Source organism: Dermacentor variabilis, chromosome 9 (assembly GCF_050947875.1).
Source record: "Dermacentor variabilis isolate Ectoservices chromosome 9, ASM5094787v1, whole genome shotgun sequence".
Lineage (NCBI taxonomy): Eukaryota > Metazoa > Arthropoda > Arachnida > Ixodida > Ixodidae > Dermacentor > Dermacentor variabilis.
In genome coordinates, this window is record NC_134576.1 from 2,109,540 (window position 1) to 2,132,568 (window position 23,029).

At 54.7% G+C, this 23,029-nt stretch overlaps 1 protein-coding gene across 2 annotated transcripts in view; it reads left to right on the plus strand.

Moving 5' to 3' along the window:
- The window catches only part of LOC142558245 (EGF domain-specific O-linked N-acetylglucosamine transferase-like), a 283,563-nt gene that overhangs the window by 196,182 nt on the left and 64,352 nt on the right, over positions 1-23,029 (plus strand). The window contains exon 16 of one of the 2 annotated variants that reach the window (XM_075670401.1): positions 636-819. The exons of the other annotated variant lie outside the window; for it this stretch is intronic. Coding sequence (XP_075526516.1) covers positions 636-704 — 69 coding nt within the window. The 3' untranslated portion in view covers positions 705-819. Of the gene's footprint in view, positions 1-635; positions 820-23,029 lie in introns of those variants that run through there. 2 annotated transcript variants of the gene reach the window in all.

Consider the following 23,029-nt stretch of genomic DNA (forward strand, 5'->3'; position numbering starts at 1 on the left):
CATTTTGAATCCTCGACCACTCTGTGATGAAAACTAGTGCTTTTGACAATATTTCTTATTGCTTTTTAAGAGCAATAAAGTGTCTTTTTAAGAGCAATAAGTGTCTATCCTCATCGTGGCTGTTCTTTTCCTTACAAGTACAATGTCCCAGTTACTGCTGTGACATCCTTTAAGTATTTACCTCAAGAACATGAGTTATTCTGGATTGTGCTAAATACGTCCCTCTCACTATTGTTTTTGATGCGAAAGATCCTCTCACAATAAACTTTTCATGCGAAAGATCCAGTGACATTTCCAAAGTCATACTTTAGATTTTCATTTCCGGAACTTTGTGGGTTTAATGTTCTGAAGCATAACTGCGAGTCTGCCTAGTTGGAACATATTCATATTTATACTTTTTGTGCGCAAACAAACAGGGACGAAGAATAGGGGCAACACAAGGACGAGCGTGTAAAGCGCTCGTCCTTGTGTTGCCCCTATTCTTCGTCCCTGTTTGCGCACAAAAAGTATAAATATGAGGTTTAATGTTGTTTTAAACATTTGACGCCAAAAGTGCATTGACTTTTATCAAATCTAAGTGGCAGCGGTTGCGGTCCAAGTGTGCGGTTGCTAAAGCATGCTTCCACGTTTCACAGAATTCTACGACCTTGGGCTATCATCTGCTGGCGAACCTGTTTTCTCCTCCATACCGCACGTTGGTGTAATCGCTTTTCTTCCAAGTGTGCCCAAGCTCTACTACGTGGCGACGGGATCCGTTACAGAGCGCCTGCGCCAGACCATTTCTGGCCTTAAAAACTTGTGTCGGATGGACACCGGTATTAAAGCGGCAGCGGTTGCGGTCCAAGTGTTCGCTTGCTGAAGCATTCTTCCACGTTTGACAGAATTCTACGACCCTGGGCTATCATCTGCTGGCGAACCTGTTTGCTCCTCCATACCGCACGTGGTTGTAATCGTTGCTCCTCCAGGTGTGCCCAAGTTCCGCTATGTGGCGACGGGATCCCTTACAGAGTGCCTGCGCCACACCATTTCTGGCGTTAAAAGCTTCCGTCGGATGGACACCGGCATTAAAGTGGCAATGATGCGGTCAGAGTGTGCGCTTGCCAAAGCATTCTTCCTCGTTTCACAGAATTCTACGACCTTGGGCTATCATCTGCTATCGAAGGTGTTTGCACTTCGATACCGCACGTGGGTGTAATCGCTGCTCCTCCAGGTGTGCCCAAGCTCCGCTACGTGGCGACGGGATCCATTACAGAGCGCCTGCGCCAGACCATTGCAGGCCTTAAAAGCTTCCGTCGGATGGACACCGGCATTAAAGCGGTTGCGGTCCAAGTGTGCGCTTGCTGAAGCATCCTTCCACGTTTGACAGAATTCTACGACGCTGGGCTATCATCTGCTGGCGAAGCTCTTTGCTGCTCCATACTGCACGTGGGTGTAATCGCTGCTCCTCCAGGCGTGCCTAAGCTCTGCTACGTGGCGACGGGATCCATTACAGAGCGCCTGCGGCAGACCATTTCTGGCCTTAAAATCCTTGGTCTGATGGACAACGGCATTAAAGCGGCAGCGGTTGCGGTCCAAATGTCCGCTTGCTAAAGCATTCTTCCATGTTTCACAAAATTCTACTACCCTGGGCTATCGTCTGTTGGCGAAGATGTTTGCTGCTCCATACCGCACGTGGTTGTAATCGCTGCTCCTCCAGGTGTGCCCAAGCTTCGCTACGTGGCGACTGGATCGCATACAGACTGCCTACGCCAGACCATTCCTGGCCTTAAAAGCTTCCGTGGGATGGACACCGGCATTAAGAAGGCAGCTGTTGCGGTCCAAGTGTCCGCTTGCTAAGCATTCTACGTTTCACAGAATTCTACGACCGTGGGCTATCATCTGCTGGCGAAGCTGTTTGCTCCTCCATACCGCACGTGGGTGTAATCGCTGCTCCTCCAGGTGTGCCCAAGCTCCGCTACGTGGCGACGGGATCGCATACAGAGTGCCTGCGCCAGACCATTTCTGGCCTTAAAAGCTTCCGTCGGATGGACTCCTGCATCAAAGCGGCAATAATTGTGTTCCAAGTGTGCGGTTGTTAAAGCATTCTTCCACGTTTCACAGAATTCTACGACCGTGGCCTATCATCTGCTATCGAAGGTGTGTGCTCCTCCATACCGCACGTGGGTGTAATCGCTGCTCCTACAGGTGTGGCCAAGCTCCGCTACGTCGCGACGGGATCCATTACAGAGCGCCTGCGCCAGACCATTGCAGGCCTTAAAAGCTTCCGTCGGATGGACACCGGCATTAAAGCGGTTGCGGTCCAAGTGTGCGCTTGCTGAAGCATTCTTCCACGTTTGACAGAATTCTACGACCCTAGGTTATGATCTGCTGGCGAAGCTGTTTGCTGCTCCATACCGCACGTGGGTGTAATTGCTGCTCCTCCAGGCGTGCCTGAGCTCCGCTGCGTGGCGACGGGATCCATTACAGAGAGCCTGCGGCAGACCAATTCTGGACTTAAAATCTTTGGTCAGATGGACACCGGCATGAAAGCGGCAGCGGTTGTGGTCCAAGTGTCCGCTTGCTAAAGCATTCCACGTTTCACAAAATTCTACGACCCTGGGCTATCGTCTGTTGACGAAGCTGTTTGCTGCTCCATACCGCACGTGGTTGTAATCGCTGCTCCTCCAGGTGTGCCCAAGCTACGCTACGTGGCGACGGGATCCATTACAGAGCGCCTGCGGCCGACCATTTCTGGCCTTAAAATCTTTGGTCAGATGGACACCGGCATTAAAACGGCAGCGGTAATCGCTGCTCCTCCAGGTTTGCCCAAGCTCCGCTACGTGGCGACTGGATCGCATACAGAGTGCCTGCGCCAGACCATTTCTGGCCTTAAAAGCTTCCGTGGGAAGGACACCGGCATTAAAGAGGCAGCTGTTGCGGTCCAAGTGTCCGCTTGCTAAGCATTCTTCCACGTTTCACAGAATTCTACGACCCTGGGCTATCGTCTGTTCGCGACTTTGTTTGCTGCTCCATGCCGCACGTGGGTTAATCGCTGGCCCCCCAGCTGTGCCCAAGCTCCGCTACGTGGCGACGGGATTGTATACAGAGCGCCTGCGCCACATCATTTCTGGCCTTAAAAACTTCTGTCGGATGGACACCGGCATTAAAGCGGCAGCGGTTGCAGTCCAAGTGTGCGATTGCTATAGCATTCTTCCACGTTTCACAGAATTCTACGACTCTGGGCTATCATCTGCTGGCGAAACTGTTTGCTGATCCATGCCGCGCGTGAGTCTAATCGCTGCTCCCCCAGGTGTGCCCAAGCTCCGCTACGTGGCGACGGGATCGCATAAAGAGTGCCTGCGCCAGACCATTTCTGGCCTTAAAAGCTTCCGTCGGATGGTCACATGCATCAAAGCGGCAATAATTGTGCTCCAAGTGTGCGCTTGCTAAAGCATTCTTCCACGTTTCACAGAATTCTACGACGCTGGGCTATCATCTGCTGGCGAAGCTGATTGCTGCTCCATACCGCACATGGGTGTAATCGCAGCTCCTCCAGGTGTGCCCAAGTTCCGCTATGTGGCGACGGGATCCCTTACAGAGTGCCTGCGCCACACCATTTCTGGCGTTAAAAGCTTCCGTCGGATGGACACCGGCATTAAAGTGGCAATGATGCGTTCCAAGTGTGCGGTTGTTAAAGCATTCTTCCACGTTTCACAGAATTCTACGACCGTGGGCTATCTGCTATCGAAGGTGTGTGCTCCTCCATACCGGACGTGGGTGTCATCGCTGCTCCTACAGGTGTGGCCAAGCTCCGCTACGTCGCGACGGTATCCATTACAGAGCGCCTGTGCCAGACCATTGCAGGCCTTAAAAGCTTCCGTCTGATGGACACCGGCATTAAAGTAGTTGCGGTCCAAGTGTGCGCTTGCTGAAGCATTCTTCCACGTTTGACAGAATTCTACGACCCTAGGCTATGATCTGCTGGCGAAGCTGTTTGCTCCTCCATACCGCACGTGGGTGTAATTGCTGCTCCTCCAGGTGTGCCCAAGCTCCGCTACGTGGCAACTGGTTCGCATACAGAGTGCCTGCGCCAGACCATTTCTGGCCTTAAAAGCTTCCGTGGGATGGACACCGGCATTAAAGAGGCAGCTGTTGCGGTCCAAGTGTCCGCTTGCTAAGCATTCTACGTTTCACAGAATTCTACGACCGTGGGCTATCATCTGCTGGCGAAGCTGTTTGCTCCTCCATACCGCACGTGGGTGTTATGGCTGCTCCTCCAAGTGTGCCCAAGCTCCGCTACGTGGCGACGGGATCCATTACAGAGCGGCTGCGCCAGACCATTGCAGGCCTTAAAAGCTTCCGTCGGATGGACACCGGCATTAAAGCGGCAGCGGTTGCGGTCCGAGTGTGTGCTTGCTGAAGCAATCTTCGACGTTTCACAGAATTCTACGACCCTAGGCTATCATCTGCTGGCGAAGCTGTTTGCTGCTCCATACCGCACATGTGTGTAATCGCTGCTCCTCCAGGTGTGCCCAAGCTCCGCTAAGTGGCGACGGGATCCCTGACAGAGTGCCTTCGCCACACCATTTCTGGCGTTAAAAGCTTCCGTTGGATGGACACCGCCATTAAAGTGGGAATGATGCGGTCGAAGTATGCGCTTGCTAAAGCATTCTTCCACGTTTCACAGAATTCTACGACCGTGGGTTATCTGCTATCGAAGGTGTGTGCTCCTCCATACCGGACGTGGGTGTCATCGCTGCTCCTACAGGTGTGGCCAAGCTCCGCTACGTCGCGACGGGATCCATTACAGAGCGCCTGCGCCAGACCATTGCAGGCCTTAAAAGCTTCCGTCTGATGGACACCGGCATTAAAGTGGTTGCGGTCCAAGTGTGCGCTTGCTGAAGCATTCTTCCACGTTTGACAGAATTCTACGACCCTAGGCTATGATCTGCTGGCGAAGCTGTTTGCTGCTCCATACCGCACGTGGGTGTAATTGCTGCTCCTCCAGGTGTGCACAAGCTCCGCTACGTGGCAACTGGTTCGCATACAGAGTGCCTGCGCCAGACCATTTCTGGCCTTAAAAGCTTCCGTGGGATGGACACCGGCATTAAAGAGGCAGCTGTTGCGGTCCAAGTGTCCGCTTGCTAAGCATTCTACGTTTCACAAAATTCTACGACCGTGGGCTATCATCTGCTGGCGAAGCTGTTTGCTCCTCTATTCCGCACGTGGGTGTAATCGCTGCTCCTCCAGGTGTGCCCAATCTCCGCTACGTGGCGACTGGATCGCATACAGAGTGCCTGCGCCAGACCATTTCTGGCCTTAAAAGCCCGTGGGATGGACAGCGGCATTAAAGAGGCAGCTGTTGCGGTCGAAGTGTCCGCTTGCTAAGCATTCTACGTTTCACAGAATTCTACGACCGTGGGCTATCATCTGCTGGCGAAGCTGTTTGCTCCTCCATACCGCACGTGGGTGTTATGGCTGCTCCTCCACGTGTGCCCAAGCTACGCTACGTGGCGACGGGATCCATTACAGAGCGCCTGCGGCCGACCATTTCTGGCCTTAAAATCTTTGGTCAGATGGACACCGGCATTAAAGCGGCAGCGGTAATCGCTGCTCCTCCAGGTTTGCCCAAGCTCCGCTACGTGGCGACTGGATCGCATACAGAGTGCCTGCGCCAGACCATTTCTGGCCTTAAAAGCTTCCGTGGGAAGGACACCGGCATTAAAGAGGCAGCTGTTGCGGTCCAAGTGTCCGCTTGCTAAGCATTCTTCCACGTTTCACAGAATTCTACGACCCTGGGCTATCGTCTGTTGGCGAATTTGTTTGCTGCTCCATGCCGCACGTGGGTTAATCGCTGGCCCCCCAGCTGTGCCCAAGCTCCGCTACGTGGCGACGGGATTGCATACAGAGCGCCTGCGCCACACCATTTCTGGCCTTAAAAGCTTCCGTCGGATGGTCACATGCATCAAAGCGGCAATAATTGTGCTCCAAGTGTGCGCTTGCTAAAGCATTCTTCCACGTTTCACAGAATTCTACGACGCTGGGCTATCATCTGCTGGCGAAGCTGTTTGCTGCTCCATACCGCACATGGGTGTAATCGCTGCTCCTCCAGGTGTGCCCAAGCTCCGCTACGTGGCGACGGGATCCATTACAGAGCGCCTGCGCCAGACCATTGCAGGCCCTTAAAGCTTCCGTCGGATGAACACCGGCATTCAAGCGGTTGCGGTCCAAGTGTGCGCTTGCTAAAGCATCCTTCCACGTTTGACAGAATTCTACGACCATAGGCTATGATCTGCTGGCGAAGCTGTTTGCTGCTCCATACTGCACGTGGGTGTAATCGCTGCTCCTCCAGGCGTGCCTGAGCTCCGCTACGTGGCGACGGGATCCATTACAGAGCGCCTGCGGCAGACCATTTCTGGCCTTAAAATCCTTCGTCTGATGGACAACGGCATTAAAGCGGTAGCGGTTGCGGTCCAAATGTCCGCTCGCTAAAGCATTCTTCCATGTTTCACAGAATTCTACTACCCTGGGCTATCGTCTGTTGGCGAAGCTGTTTGCTGCTCCATACCACACGAGGTTGTAATCGCTGCTCCTCCAGGTGTGCCCAATCTCCGCTACGTGGCGACTGGTTCGCATTCAGAGTGCCTGCGCCAGACCATTTCTGGCCTTAAAAGCTTCCGTGGGATGGACACCGGCATTAAAGAGGCAGCTGTTGCGGTCCAAGTGTCCGCTTGCTAAGCATTCTACGTTTCACAGAATTCTAAGACCATGGAGTACCATCTGCTGGCGAAGCTGTTTGCTGCTCCATACCACACGTGGGCGTAATCGCTGCTCCCCCAGGTGTGCCCAAGCTCCGCTATGTGGCGACGGGATCCATTACAGAGTGCCTGCGCCAGACCATTTAAGGCCTTAAAAGCTTCCGTCGGATGGACACCAGCATTAAAGCGGTTGCGGTCCAAGTGTGTGCTTGCTGAAGCATTCTTCCACGTTTGCCAGAACTCTACGATCCTGGGTTATCATCTGCTGGCAAAGCTGTTTGTGTCTCTATACCGCACGTGGGTGTAATCGCTGCTCCTCCAAGTGTGTCTAAGCGCCGCTACGTGGCGACGGGATGCATTACAGAGCGCCTGCGGTAGACCATTTCTGGGCTTAAAATCTTCCGTCGGATAGACACCGGCATTAAAGCGGCCGCGGTTGCGGTCCAAGAGTCCGCTTGCTAAGCATTCTTCCACGTTTGAGAGAATTGTACGACCCTGGGCTATCATCTGCGGTGGGTCTAATCGCTGCTCCTCCAGGTGTGCCCAAACTCCGCTACGTGGCGACGGGATCGCATACAGAGCGTCTGCGCCAGGCCTTTTCTGGCCTTAAAGGCTTCCGTCGGATGGACACCGGCATAAAAGCAGCAGCGGTTGCGGTTCAAGTGTGCGCTTGCTGAAGCATTTTTCCACGTTTGACAGAATTCTACGACCCTGGCTATCATCTGCTGGCGAACCTGTTCGCTGCTTCATACCGCGCGTGGGTGTAATCGGTGCTCCTCCAGGCGTGCCTAAGCTCCGCTACGTGGCGACTGGATCGCATACAGAGCGTCTGCGCCAGACCATTTCTGGCCTCAAAAGCTTCCGTTGGATGGACACCGGCATTAAAGTGGGAATGATGCGGTCGAAGTATGTGCTTGCTAAAGCATTCTTCCACGTTTCACAGAATTCTACGACCCTGGGCTTTCATCTGCTTTCGAAGGTGTTTGCTCCTCCATTCCGCACGTGGGTGTAATCGCTGCTGCTCCAGGTGTGCCCAAGCTCCGCTACATGGCGACTGGATCGCTTACAGAGTGCCTGCGCCAGACCATTTCTGGCCTTAAAAGCTTCCGTGGGATGGACAGCGGCATTAAAGAGGCAGCTGTTGCGGTCCAAGTGTCCACTTGCTAAGCATTCTACGTTTCACAGAATTCTACGACCGTGGGCTATCATCTGCTGGCGAGGCTGTTTGCTCCTCCATACCGCACGTGGGTGTAATGGCTGCTCCTCCAAGTGTGCCCAAGCTACGCTACGTGGCGACGGGATCCATTACAGAGTGCCTGCGCCAGACCATTTCAGGCCTTAAAAGCTTCCGTCGGATGGACACCGGCATTAAAGCGGTTGCGGTCCAAGTGTGTGCTTGCTGAAGCATTCTTCCACGTTTGACAGAATTCTACGATCCTGCGCTATCATCTGTTGGCAAAGCTGTTTGTTGCTCTATACCGCACGTGGGTGTAATCGCTGCTCCTCCAGGCGTGCCTAAGCGCCGCTACGTGGCGACGGGATGCATTACAGAGCGCCTGCGGTAGACCATTTCTGGCCTTAAAATCTTCCGTCGGATAGACACCGGCATTAAAGCGGCAGCGGTTGCGGTCCAAGAGTCCGCTTGCTAAGCATTCTTCCACGTTTGACAGAATTGTACGACCCTGGGCTATCATCTGCGGTAGGTCTAATCGCTGCTCCTCCTGGTGTGCCCAAACTCCGCTACGTGGCGACGGGATCGCTTACAGAGCGTCTGCGCCAGACCATTTCTGGCCTTAAAGGCTTCCGTCGAAGTGATACCGGCATTAAAGCAGCAGCGGTTGCGGTTCAAGTGTGCGCTTGGTGAAGCATTTTTCCACGTTTGACAGAATTCCACGACCCTGGCTATCATCTGCTCGCGACCCTGTTTGCTGCTTCATACCGCAGTGGGTGTAAACGGTGCTCCTCCAGGTGTGCCCAAGTTCCGCAAAGTGGCGACGGGATCCCTTACAGAGTGCCTGCGCCACACCATTTCTGGCGTTAAAAGCTTCCGTCGGATGGACACCGGCATTAAAGTGGCAATGATGCGGTCCAAGTTTGCGCTTGCTAAAGCATTCTTCCACGTTTCACAGAATTCTACGAGCCTGGGCTATCATCTGCTATCGAAGGTGTTTGCTCCTCCATTCCGCACGTGGGTGTAATCGCTGCTCCTCCAGGTGTGCCCAAGGTCGGCTACGTGGCGACGGGATCCATTACAGAGCGCCTGCGCCAGACCATTTCAGGCCTTAAAAGCTTCCGTCACATGGACACCGGCATTAAAGCGGTTGCGGTCCAAGTGTGTGCTTGCTGAAGCATTCTTCCACGTTTGACAGAATTCTAGGATCCTGGGCTACCATCTGCTGGCAAAGCTGTTTGCTGCTCTATACCGCACGTGGGTGTAATCGCTGTTCCTCCAAGTGTGCCTAAGCGCCGCTACGTGGCGACGGGATGCATTACAGAGCGCCTGCGGCAGACCATTTCTGGCCTCAAATGCTTCCGTCGGATAGACACCGGCATTAAAGCGGCAGCGGTTGCGGTCCAAGAGTCCGCTTGCTAAGCATTCTTCCACGTTTGACAGAATTGTGCGACCCTGGGCTATCATCTGTGGTGGGTCTAATCGCTGCTCCTTCTGGTGTGCCCAAACTCCGCTGCGTGGCGACGGGATCGCATACAGAGCGTCTGCGCCAGGCCTTTTCTGGCCTTAAAGGCTTCCGTTGGATGGACACCGGCATTACAGCAGCAGCGGTTGCGGTTCAAGTGTGCGCTTGCTGAAGCATTTTTCCACGTTTGACAGAATTCTACGACCCTGGCTATCATCTGCTGGCGAACCTGTCTGCTGCTTCATACCGCACGTGGGTGTAATCGCTGCTCCTCCAGGCGTGCCTCAACTCCTGCTACTTGGCGACTGGATCGCATACACAGCGTCTGCGCCAGACCATTTCTGGCCTCAAAAGCTTCCGTCGAATGGACACCGGCATTAAAGCGGCAGCGGTTGCGGTCCGAGTGTGTGCTTGCTGAAGCAATCTTCGACGTTTCACGGAATTCTACGACCCTAGGCTATAATCTGCTGCCGAAGCTGTTTGCTGCTCCATACCGCACATGGCTGTAATCGCTGCTCCCCCAGTTGTGCCCAAGCTCCGCTACGTGGCGACGGGATCCATTACTGAGCGCCTGCGGCAGACCCTTTCAGGCCGTAAAAGCTTCCGTCGGATGAACACCGGCATTAAAGCGGTTGCGGTCCAAGTGTGCGCTTGCTGAAGCATTCTTCCACGTTTGATAAAATTCTATGACCCTGGGCTATCATCTGCTGGCGAAGCTGTTTGCTGCTCCATACCGCACGTGGGGGTAATCGCTGCTCCTCCAGGCGTGCCTAAGCGCCGCTACGTGGCGACGGGATGCATTACAGAGCGCCTGCGGTAGACCATTTCTGGCCTTAAAATCTTCCGTCGGATAGACACCGGCATTAAAGCGGCAGCGGTTGCAGTCCAAGAGTCCGCTTGCTAAGCATTCTTCCACGTTTGACAGAATTGTACGACCCTGGGCTATCATCTGCGGTGGGCCTAATCGCTGCTTCTCCTGGTGTGCCCAAACTCCGCTACGTGGCGACGGGATCGCTTACAGAGCGTCTGCGCCAGACCATTTCTGGCCTTAAAGGCTTCCGTCGGAGTGATACCGGCAGTAAAGCAGCAGCGGTTGCGGTTCAAGTGTGCGCTTGGTGAAGCATTCTTCCACGTTTGACAGAATTCTAGGATCCTGGGCTACCATCTGCTGGCAAAGCTGTTTGCTGCTCTATACCGCACGTGGGTGTAATCGCTGCTCCTCCAGGCGTGCCTAAGCGCCGCTACGTGGCGACGGGATCGCATACAGAGCGTCCGCGCCAGACCATTTCTGGCCTTAAAAGCTTCCGTCGGATGGACACCGGCATTAAAGCAGCAGCGGTTGCGGTTCAAGTGTGCGCTTGCTGAAGCATTTTTCCACGTTTGACAGAATTCTACGACCCTGGCTATCATCTGCTGGCGAACCTCTTTGCTCCTCCATACCGCACGTGGGTGTAATCGCTCCTCTTCCAGGTGCGCCCAAGTTCCGCTACGTGGCGACGTTATCCATTACAGAGCGCCTGCGCCAGACCGTTTCTGGCCTTAAAAGCTTCCGGGGGATGGACACCGGCATTAAAGCGGCAGCGGTTGCGCTCTAAGTGTCCGCTTGCTAATCATTCTTCGACGTTTCACAGAATTCTAAGACCGTGGGCTATCATCTGCTGGCGAAGCTGTTTGCTCCTCCATACCGCACGTGGGTGTAATGGCTGCTCCTCCAAGTGTGCCCAAGCTACGCTATGTGGCGACGGGATCCATTACAGAGTGCCTGCGCCAGGACATTTCCGGCCTTAAAAGCTTCCGTCGGATGGACACCGGCATTAAAGCGGCTGCGGTCCAAGTGTGTGCTTGCTGAAGGATTGTTCCACGTCTGACAGAATTCTACGATCCTGGGCTATCATCTGCTGGCAAAGCTGTTTCCTGCTCTCTACCGCACGCGGGTGTAATCGCTGCTCCTCCAGGCGTGCCTAAGCGCCGCTACGTGGCGACGGGATCCATTACAGAGCGCCTGCGGCAGACTATTTCTGGCCTTAAAATCTTCCATCGGATAGACACCGGCATTAAAGCGGCAGCGGTTGCGGTCCAAGTGTCCGCTTGCTAGCATTCTTCCACGTTTGACAGAATTGTACGACCCTGGGCTATCATCTGCGGTGGGTCTAATCGCTGCTCCTTCAGGTGGGCCCAAACTCCGCTACGTGGCGACGGGATCGCATACAGAGCGTCTGCGCCAGACCAGTTCTGGCCTTAATGGCTTGCGTCGCATGGACACCGGCATCAAAGCGGTAGTGGTTGTGCTCCAAGTGTGCGCTTGCTAAAGCATTTTTCCACGTTTCACAGAATTCTACGACCCCGGGATATCGCCTGTTGGCGAAGCTGTTTGGTGCTCCATACCGCACGTGGTTGTAATCGCTGCTCTTCCAGGTGTGCCCATGCTCTGCTACGTGGCGGCGGAACCCATTACAGAGAGCCCGCGCCAGACCATTTCAGGCCTTAAAAGCTTCCGTCGGATGGACACCGGCATTAAAGCGGCAGCGGTTGCCGTCCAAATGTGCGCTTGCTAAGCATTCTTCCACGTTTCACAGAATTCTAAGACCGTGGGCTATCATCTGCTGGCGAAGCTGTTTTCTGCTCCATACCGCACGTGGGCGTAATCGCTGCTCCCCCAGGTGTGCCCAAGCTCCGCTATGTGGCGACGGGATCCATTACAGAGCGCCTGCGCCAGACCATTTCAGGCCCTTAAAGCTTCCGTCGGATGAACACCGGCATTAAAGCGGTTGCGGTCCAAGTGTGCGCCAGCTGAAGCATTCTTCCACGTTTGATAAAATTCTATGACCCTGGGCTATCATCTGCTGGCGAAGCTGTTGAAGCTGTTTGCTGCTCCATACCGCACGTGGGGGTAATCGCTGCTCCTACAGGTGTGGCCAAGCTCCGCTACGTCGCGACGGGATCCATTACAGAGCGCCTGCGCCAGACCATTTAAGGCCTTAAAAGCTTCCGTCGGATGGACACCGGCATTAAAGCGGTTGCGGTCCAAGTGTGCGCTTGGTGAAGCATTCTTCCACGTTTGACAGAATTCTAGGATCCTGGGCTACCATCTGCTGGCAAAGCTGTTTGCTGCTCTATACCGCACGTGGGTGTAATCGCTGCTCCTCCAGGCGTGCCTAAGCGCCGCTACGTGGCGACGGGATCGCATACAGAGCGTCCGCGCCAGACCATTTCTGGCCTTAAAAGCTTCCGTCGGATGGACACCGGCATTAAAGCAGCAGCGGTTGCGGTTCAAGTGTGCGCTTGCTGAAGCATTTTTCCACGTTTGACAGAATTCTACGACCCTGGCTATCATCTGCTGGCGAACCTCTTTGCTCCTCCATACCGCACGTGGGTGTAATCGCTCCTCTTCCAGGTGCGCCCAAGTTCCGCTACGTGGCGACGTTATCCATTACAGAGCGCCTGCGCCAGACCGTTTCTGGCCTTAAAAGCTTCCGGGGGATGGACACCGGCATTAAAGCGGCAGCGGTTGCGCTCTAAGTGTCCGCTTGCTAATCATTCTTCCACGTTTCACAGAATTCTAAGACCGTGGGCTATCATCTGCCGGCGAAGCTGTTTGCTCCTCCATACCGCACGTGGGTGTAATGGCTGCTCCTCCAAGTGTGCCCAAGCTACGCTATGTGGCGACGGGATCCATTACAGAGTGCCTGCACCAGGACATTTCAGGCCTTAAAAGCTTCCGTCCGATGGACACCGGCATTAAAGCGGCTGCGGTCCAAGTGTGCGCTTGCTAAAGCATTCTTCCACGTTTCACAGAATTCTACGACGCTGGGCTATCATCTGCTGGCGAAGCTGATTGCTGCTCCATACCGCACATGGGTGTAATCGCAGCTCCTCCAGGTGTGCCCAAGTTCCGCTATGTGGCGACGGGATCCCTTACAGAGTGCCTGCGCCACACCATTTCTGGCGTTAAAAGCTTCCGTCGGATGGACACCGGCATTAAAGTGGCAATGATGCCTTCCAAGTGTGCGGTTGTTAAAGCATTCTTCCACGTTTCACAGAATTCTACGACCGTGGGCTATCTGCTATCGAAGGTGTGTGCTCCTCCATACCGGACGTGGGTGTCATCGCTGCTCCTACAGGTGTGGCCAAGCTCCGCTACGTCGCGACGGGATCCATTACAGAGCGCCTGCGCCAGACCATTGCAGGCCTTAAAAGCTTCCGTCTGATGGACACCGGCATTAAAGTGGTTGCGGTCCAAGTGTGCGCTTGCTGAAGCATTCTTCCACGTTTGACAGAATTCTACGACCCTAGGCTATGATCTGCTGGCGAAGCTGTTTGCTCCTCCATACCGCACGTGGGTGTTATGGCTGCTCCTCCAAGTGTTCCCAAGCTCCGCTACGTGGCGACGTGATCCATTACAGAGCGGCTGCGCCAGACCATTGCAGGCCTTAAAAGCTTCCGTCGGATGGACACCGGCATTAATGCGGCAGCGGTTGCGGTCCGAATGTGTGCTTGCTGAAGCAATCTTCGACGTTTCACAGAATTCTACGACCCTAGGCTATCATCTGCTGGCGAAGCTGTTTGCTGCTCCATACTGCACATGTGTGTAATCGCTGCTCCTCCAGGTGTGCCCAAGCTCCGCTATGTGGCGACGGGATCCCTGACAGAGTGCCTTCGCCACACCATTTCTGGCGTTAAAAGCTTCCGTTGGATGGACACCGGCATTAAAGTGGGAATGATACGGTCGAAGTATGCGCTTGCTAAAGCATTCTTCCACGTTTCACAGAATTCTACGACCCTGGGCTTTCATCTGCTATTGAAGGTATTTGCTCCTCCATTCCGCACGTGGGTGTAATCGCTGCTCCTCCAGGTGTGCCCAAGCTCCGCTATGTGGTGACGGGATCCACTACAGAGTGCCTGCGCCAGAACATTTCAGGCCTTAAAAGCTTCCCTCGGATGGACACCGGCATTAAAGCGGTTGCGGTCCAAGTGCTTGCTGAAAGTGCTTGCTGAAGCATTCTTCCACGTTTGCCAGAACTCTGCGATCCTGGGCTATCATCTGCTGGCAAAGCTGTTTGTTGCTCTATACCGCACGTGGGTGTAATCGCTGCTCCTTCAAGTGTGCCTAAGCGCCGCTACGTGGCGACGGGATGCATTACAGAGCGCCTGCGGCAGACCATTTCTGGCCTCAAATGCTTCCGTCGGATAGACACCGGCATTAAAGCGGCAGCGCTTGCGGTCCAAGAGTCCGCTTGCTAAGCATTCTTCCACGTTTGACAGAATTGTACGACCCTGGGCTATCATCTGTGGTGGGTCTAATCGCTGCTCCTTCTGGTGTGCCCAAACTCCGCTGCGTGGCGACGGGATCGCATACAGAGCGTCTGCGGCAGGCCTTTTCTGGCCTTAAAGGCTTCCATTGGATGGACACCGGCATTACAGCAGCAGCGGTTGCGGTTCAAGTGTGCGCTTGCTGAAGCATTTTTCCACGTTTGACAGAATTCTACGACCCTGGCTATCATCTGCTGGCGAACCTGTCTGCTGCTTCATACCGCACGTGGGTGTAATCGCTGCTCCTCCAGGCGTGCCTCAACTCCTGCTACTTGGCGACTGGATCGCATACACAGCGTCTGCGCCAGACCATTTCTGGCCTCAAAAGCTTCCGTCGAATGGACACCGGCATTAAAGCGGCAGCGGTTGCGGTCCGAGTGTGTGCTTGCTGAAGCAATCTTCGACGTTTCACGGAATTCTACGACCCTAGGCTATAATCTGCTGCCGAAGCTGTTTGCTGCTCCATACCGCACATGGCTGTAATCGCTGCTCCCCCAGTTGTGCCCAAGCTCCGCTACGTGGCGACGGGATCCATTACTGAGCGCCTGCGGCAGACCCTTTCAGGCCGTAAAAGCTTCCGTCGGATGAACACCGGCATTAAAGCGGTTGCGGTCCAAGTGTGCGCTTGCTGAAGCATTCTTCCACGTTTGATAAAATTCTATGACCCTGGGCTATCATCTGCTGGCGAAGCTGTTTGCTGCTCCATACCGCACGTGGGGGTAATCGCTGCTGCTCCCGGTGTGCCCAAGCTCCGCTACATGGCGACGTTATCCATTACAGAGCGCCTGCGCCAGACCGTTTCTGGCCTTAAAAGCTTCCGGGGGATGGACACCGGCATTAAAGCGGCAGCGGTTGCGCTCTAAGTGTCCGTTTGCTAAGCATTCTTCCACGTTTCACAGAATTCTAAGACCGTGGGCTATCATCTGCTGGCGAAGCTGTTTGCTCCTCCATACCGCACGTGGGTGTAATGGCTGCTCCTCCAAGTGTGCCCAAGCTACGCTACGTGGCGACGGGATCCATTACAGAGTGCCTGCGCCAGACCATTTCAGGCCTTAAAAGCTTCCGTCGGGTGGACAGCGGCATTAAAGCGGTTGCGGTCCAAGTGTGTGCTTGCTGAAGCATTCTCCCACGTTTGACAGAATTCTACGATCCTGGGCTATCATCTGCTGGCAAAGCTGTTTGTTGCTCTATACCGCACGTGGGTGTAATCGCTGCTCCTCCAGGCGTGCCTAAGCGCCGCTACGTGGCGACGGGATGCATTACAGAGCGCCTGCGGTAGACCATTTCTGGCCTTAAAATCTTCCGTCGGATAGACACCGGCATTAAAGCGGCAGCGGTTGCAGTCCAAGAGTCCGCTTGCTAAGCATTCTTCCACGTTTGACAGAATTGTACGACCCTGGGCTATCATCTGCGGTGGGTCTAATCGCTGCTTCTCCTGGTGTGCCCAAACTCCGCTACGTGGCGACGGGATCGCTTACAGAGCGTCTGCGCCAGACCATTTCTGGCCTTAAAGGCTTCCGTCGCAGTGATACCGGCAGTAAAGCAGCAGCGGTTGCGGTTCAAGTGTGCGCTTGGTGAAGCATTCTTCCACGTTTGACAGAATTCTAGGATCCTGGGCTACCATCTGCTGGCAAAGCTGTTTGCTGCTCTATACCGCACGTGGGTGTAATCGCTGCTCCTCCAGGCGTGCCTAAGCGCCGCTACGTGGCGACGGGATCGCATACAGGGCGTCCGCGCCAGACCATTTCTGGCCTTAAAAGCTTCCGTCGGATGGACACCGGCATTAAAGCAGCAGCGGTTGCGGTTCAAGTGTGCGCTTGCTGAAGCATTTTTCCACGTTTGACAGAATTCTACGACCCTGGCTATCATCTGCTGGCGAACCTCTTTGCTCCTCCATACCGCACGTGGGTGTAATCGCTCCTCTTCCAGGTGCGCCCAAGTTCCGCTACGTGGCGACGTTATCCATTACAGAGCGCCTGCGCCAGACCGTTTCTGGCCTTAAAAGCTTCCGGGGGATGGACACCGGCATTAAAGCGGCAGCGGTTGCGCTCTAAGTGTCCGCTTGCTAATCATTCTTCCACGTTTCACAGAATTCTAAGACCGTGGGCTATCATCTGCTGGCGAAGCTGTTTGCTCCTCCATACCGCACGTGGGTGTAATGGCTGCTCCTCCAAGTGTGCCCAAGCTACGCTATGTGGCGACGGGATCCATTACAGAGTGCCTGCGCCAGGACATTTCAGGCCTTAAAAGCTTCCGTCGGATGGACACCGGCATTAAAGCGGCTGCGGTCCAAGTGTGTGCTTGCTGAAGGATTCTTCCACGTCTGACAGAATTCTACGATCCTGGGCTATCATCTGCTGGCAAAGCTGTTTCCTGCTCTCTACCGCACGCGGGTGTAATCGCTGCTCCTCCAGGCGTGCCTAAGCGCCGCTACGTGGCGACGGGATCCCTTACAGAGTGCCTGCGCCACACCATTTCTGGCGTTAAAAGCTTCCGTCGGATGGACACCGGCATTAAAGCGGCAGCGGTTGCCGTCCAAATGTGCGCTTGCTAAGCATTCTTCCACGTTTCACAGAATTCTAAGACCGTGGGCTATCATCTGCTGGCGAAGCTGTTTTCTGCTCCATACCGGACGTGGGTGTCATCGCTGCTCCCCCAGGTGTGCCCAAGCTCCGCGATGTGGCGACGGGATCCATTACAGAGCGCCTGCGCCAGACCATTTCAGGCCCTTAAAGCTTCCGTCGGATGAACACCGGCATTAAAGCGGTTGCGGTCCAAGTGTGCGCCAGCTGAAGCATTCTTCCACGTTTGATAAAATTCTATGACCCTGGGCTATCATCTGCTGGCGAAGCTGTTGAAGCTGTTTGCTGCTCCATACCGCACGTGGGGGTAATCGCTGCTCCTACAGGTGTGGCCAAGCTCCGCTACGTCGCGACGGGATCCATTACAGAGCGCCTGCGCCAGACCATTTAAGGCCTTAAAAGCTTCCGTCGGATGGACACCGGCATTAAAGCGGTTGCGGTCCAAGTGTGCGCTTGGTGAAGCATTCTTCCACGTTTGACAGAATTCTAGGATCCTGGGCTACCATCTGCTGGCAAAGCTGTTTGCTGCTCTATACCGCACGTGGGTGTAATCGCTGCTCCTCCAGGCGTGCCTAAGCGCCGCTACGTGGCGACGGGATCGCATACAGAGCGTCCGCGCCAGACCATTTCTGGCCTTAAAAGCTTCCGTCGGATGGACACCGGCATTAAAGCAGCAGCGGTTGCGGTTCAAGTGTGCGCTTGCTGAAGCATTTTTCCACGTTTGACAGAATTCTACGACCCTGGCTATCATCTGCTGGCGAACCTCTTTGCTCCTCCATACCGCACGTGGGTGTAATCGCTCCTCTTCCAGGTGCGCCCAAGTTCCGCTACGTGGCGACGTTATCCATTACAGAGCGCCTGCGCCAGACCGTTTCTGGCCTTAAAAGCTTCCGGGGGATGGACACCGGCATTAAAGCGGCAGCGGTTGCGCTCTAAGTGTCCGCTTGCTAATCATTCTTCCACGTTTCACAGAATTCTAAGACCGTGGGCTATCATCTGCCGGCGAAGCTGTTTGCTCCTCCATACCGCACGTGGGTGTAATGGCTGCTCCTCCAAGTGTGCCCAAGCTACGCTATGTGGCGACGGGATCCATTACAGAGTGCCTGCACCAGGACATTTCAGGCCTTAAAAGCTTCCGTCCGATGGACACCGGCATTAAAGCGGCTGCGGTCCAAGTGTGCGCTTGCTAAAGCATTCTTCCACGTTTCACAGAATTCTACGACGCTGGGCTATCATCTGCTGGCGAAGCTGATTGCTGCTCCATACCGCACATGGGTGTAATCGCAGCTCCTCCAGGTGTGCCCAAGTTCCGCTATGTGGCGACGGGATCCCTTACAGAGTGCCTGCGCCACACCATTTCTGGCGTTAAAAGCTTCCGTCGGATGGACACCGGCATTAAAGTGGCAATGATGCCTTCCAAGTGTGCGGTTGTTAAAGCATTCTTCCACGTTTCACAGAATTCTACGACCGTGGGCTATCTGCTATCGAAGGTGTGTGCTCCTCCATACCGGACGTGGGTGTCATCGCTGCTCCTACAGGTGTGGCCAAGCTCCGCTACGTCGCGACGGGATCCATTACAGAGCGCCTGCGCCAGACCATTGCAGGCCTTAAAAGCTTCCGTCTGATGGACACCGGCATTAAAGTGGTCTCGGTCCAAGTGTGCGCTTGCTGAAGCATTCTTCCACGTTTGACAGAATTCTACGACCCTAGGCTATGATCTGCTGGCGAAGCTGTTTGCTCCTCCATACCGCACGTGGGTGTTATGGCTGCTCCTCCAAGTGTTCCCAAGCTCCGCTACGTGGCGACGTGATCCATTACAGAGCGGCTGCGCCAGACCATTGCAGGCCTTAAAAGCTTCCGTCGGATGGACACCGGCATTAATGCGGCAGCGGTTGCGGTCCGAATGTGTGCTTGCTGAAGCAATCTTCGACGTTTCACAGAATTCTACGACCCTAGGCTATCATCTGCTGGCGAAGCTGTTTGCTGCTCCATACTGCACATGTGTGTAATCGCTGCTCCTCCAGGTGTGCCCAAGCTCCGCTAAGTGGCGACGGGATCCCTGACAGAGTGCCTTCGCCACACCATTTCTGGCGTTAAAAGCTTCCGTTGGATGGACACCGGCATTAAAGTGGGAATGATACGGTCGAAGTATGCGCTTGCTAAAGCATTCTTCCACGTTTCACAGAATTCTACGACCCTGGGCTTTCATCTGCTATTGAAGGTATTTGCTCCTCCATTCCGCACGTGGGTGTAATCGCTGCTCCTCCAGGTGTGCCCAAGCTCCGCTATGTGGTGACGGGATCCACTACAGAGTGCCTGCGCCAGAACATTTCAGGCCTTAAAAGCTTCCCTCGGATGGACACCGGCATTAAAGCGGTTGCGGTCCAAGTGCTTGCTGAAAGTGCTTGCTGAAGCATTCTTCCACGTTTGCCAGAACTCTGCGATCCTGGGCTATCATCTGCTGGCAAAGCTGTTTGTTGCTCTATACCGCACGTGGGTGTAATCGCTGCTCCTCCAAGTGTGCCTAAGCGCCGCTACGTGGCGACGGGATGCATTACAGAGCGCCTGCGGCAGACCATTTCTGGCCTCAAATGCTTCCGTCGGATAGACACCGGCATTAAAGCGGCAGCGCTTGCGGTCCAAGAGTCCGCTTGCTAAGCATTCTTCCACGTTTGACAGAATTGTACGACCCTGGGCTATCATCTGTGGTGGGTCTAATCGCTGCTCCTTCTGGTGTGCCCAAACTCCGCTGCGTGGCGACGGGATCGCATACAGAGCGTCTGCGCCAGGCCTTTTCTGGCCTTAAAGGCTTCCGTTGGATGGACACCGGCATTACAGCAGCAGCGGTTGCGGTTCAAGTGTGCGCTTGCTGAAGCATTTTTCCACGTTTGACAGAATTCTACGACCCTGGCTATCATCTGCTGGCGAACCTGTCTGCTGCTTCATACCGCACGTGGGTGTAATCGCTGCTCCTCCAGGCGTGCCTCAACTCCTGCTACTTGGCGACTGGATCGCATACACAGCGTCTGCGCCAGACCATTTCTGGCCTCAAAAGCTTCCGTCGAATGGACACCGGCATTAAAGCGGCAGCGGTTGCGGTCCGAGTGTGTGCTTGCTGAAGCAATCTTCGACGTTTCACGGAATTCTACGACCCTAGGCTATAATCTGCTGCCGAAGCTGTTTGCTGCTCCATACCGCACATGGCTGTAATCGCTGCTCCCCCAGTTGTGCCCAAGCTCCGCTACGTGGCGACGGGATCCATTACTGAGCGCCTGCGGCAGACCCTTTCAGGCCGTAAAAGCTTCCGTCGGATGAACACCGGCATTAAAGCGGTTGCGGTCCAAGTGTGCGCTTGCTGAAGCATTCTTCCACGTTTGATAAAATTCTATGACCCTGGGCTATCATCTGCTGGCGAAGCTGTTTGCTGCTCCATACCGCACGTGGGGGTAATCGCTGCTGCTCCCGGTGTGCCCAAGCTCCGCTACATGGCGACGTTATCCATTACAGAGCGCCTGCGCCAGACCGTTTCTGGCCTTAAAAGCTTCCGGGGGATGGACACCGGCATTAAAGCGGCAGCGGTTGCGCTCTAAGTGTCCGTTTGCTAAGCATTCTTCCACGTTTCACAGAATTCTAAGACCGTGGGCTATCATCTGCTGGCGAAGCTGTTTGCTCCTCCATACCGCACGTGGGTGTAATGGCTGCTCCTCCAAGTGTGCCCAAGCTACGCTACGTGGCGACGGGATCCATTACAGAGTGCCTGCGCCAGACCATTTCAGGCCTTAAAAGCTTCCGTCGGGTGGACAGCGGCATTAAAGCGGTTGCGGTCCAAGTGTGTGCTTGCTGAAGCATTCTCCCACGTTTGACAGAATTCTACGATCCTGGGCTATCATCTGCTGGCAAAGCTGTTTGTTGCTCTATACCGCACGTGGGTGTAATCGCTGCTCCTCCAGGCGTGCCTAAGCGCCGCTACGTGGCGACGGGATGCATTACAGAGCGCCTGCGGTAGACCATTTCTGGCCTTAAAATCTTCCGTCGGATAGACACCGGCATTAAAGCGGCAGCGGTTGCAGTCCAAGAGTCCGCTTGCTAAGCATTCTTCCACGTTTGACAGAATTGTACGACCCTGGGCTATCATCTGCGGTGGGTCTAATCGCTGCTTCTCCTGGTGTGCCCAAACTCCGCTACGTGGCGACGGGATCGCTTACAGAGCGTCTGCGCCAGACCATTTCTGGCCTTAAAGGCTTCCGTCGGAGTGATACCGGCAGTAAAGCAGCAGCGGTTGCGGTTCAAGTGTGCGCTTGGTGAAGCATTCTTCCACGTTTGACAGAATTCTAGGATCCTGGGCTACCATCTGCTGGCAAAGCTGTTTGCTGCTCTATACCGCACGTGGGTGTAATCGCTGCTCCTCCAGGCGTGCCTAAGCGCCGCTACGTGGCGACGGGATCGCATACAGAGCGTCCGCGCCAGACCATTTCTGGCCTTAAAAGCTTCCGTCGGATGGACACCGGCATTAAAGCAGCAGCGGTTGCGGTTCAAGTGTGCGCTTGCTGAAGCATTTTTCCACGTTTGACAGAATTCTACGACCCTGGCTATCATCTGCTGGCGAACCTCTTTGCTCCTCCATACCGCACGTGGGTGTAATCGCTCCTCTTCCAGGTGCGCCCAAGTTCCGCTACGTGGCGACGTTATCCATTACAGAGCGCCTGCGCCAGACCGTTTCTGGCCTTAAAAGCTTCCGGGGGATGGACACCGGCATTAAAGCGGCAGCGGTTGCGCTCTAAGTGTCCGCTTGCTAATCATTCTTCCACGTTTCACAGAATTCTAAGACCGTGGGCTATCATCTGCTGGCGAAGCTGTTTGCTCCTCCATACCGCACGTGGGTGTAATGGCTGCTCCTCCAAGTGTGCCCAAGCTACGCTATGTGGCGACGGGATCCATTACAGAGTGCCTGCGCCAGGACATTTCAGGCCTTAAAAGCTTCCGTCGGATGGACACCGGCATTAAAGCGGCTGCGGTCCAAGTGTGTGCTTGCTGAAGGATTCTTCCACGTCTGACAGAATTCTACGATCCTGGGCTATCATCTGCTGGCAAAGCTGTTTCCTGCTCTCTACCGCACGCGGGTGTAATCGCTGCTCCTCCAGGCGTGCCTAAGCGCCGCTACGTGGCGACGGGATCCATTACAGAGCGCCTGCGGCAGACTATTTCTGGCCTTAAAATCTTCCATCGGATAGACACTGGCATTAAAGCGGCAGCGGTTGCGGTCCAAGTGTCCGCTTGCTAGCATTCTTCCACGTTTGACAGAATTGTACGACCCTGGGCTATCATCTGCGGTGGGTCTAATCGCTGCTCCTTCAGGTGGGCCCAAACTCCGCTACGTGGCGACGGGATCGCATACAGAGCGTCTGCGCCAGACCAGTTCTGGCCTTAATGGCTTGCGTCGCATGGACACCGGCATCAAAGCGGTAGTGGTTGTGCTCCAAGTGTGCGCTTGCTAAAGCATTTTTCCACGTTTCACAGAATTCTACGACCCCGGAATATCGCCTGTTGGCGAAGCTGTTTGGTGCTCCATACCGCACGTGGTTGTAATCGCTGCTCTTCCAGGTGTGCCCATGCTCTGCTACGTGGCGGCGGAACCCATTACAGACAGCCCGCGCCAGACCATTTCAGGCCTTAAAAGCTTCCGTCGGATGGACACCGGCATTAAAGCGGCAGCGGTTGCCGTCCAAATGTGCGCTTGCTAAGCATTCTTCCACGTTTCACAGAA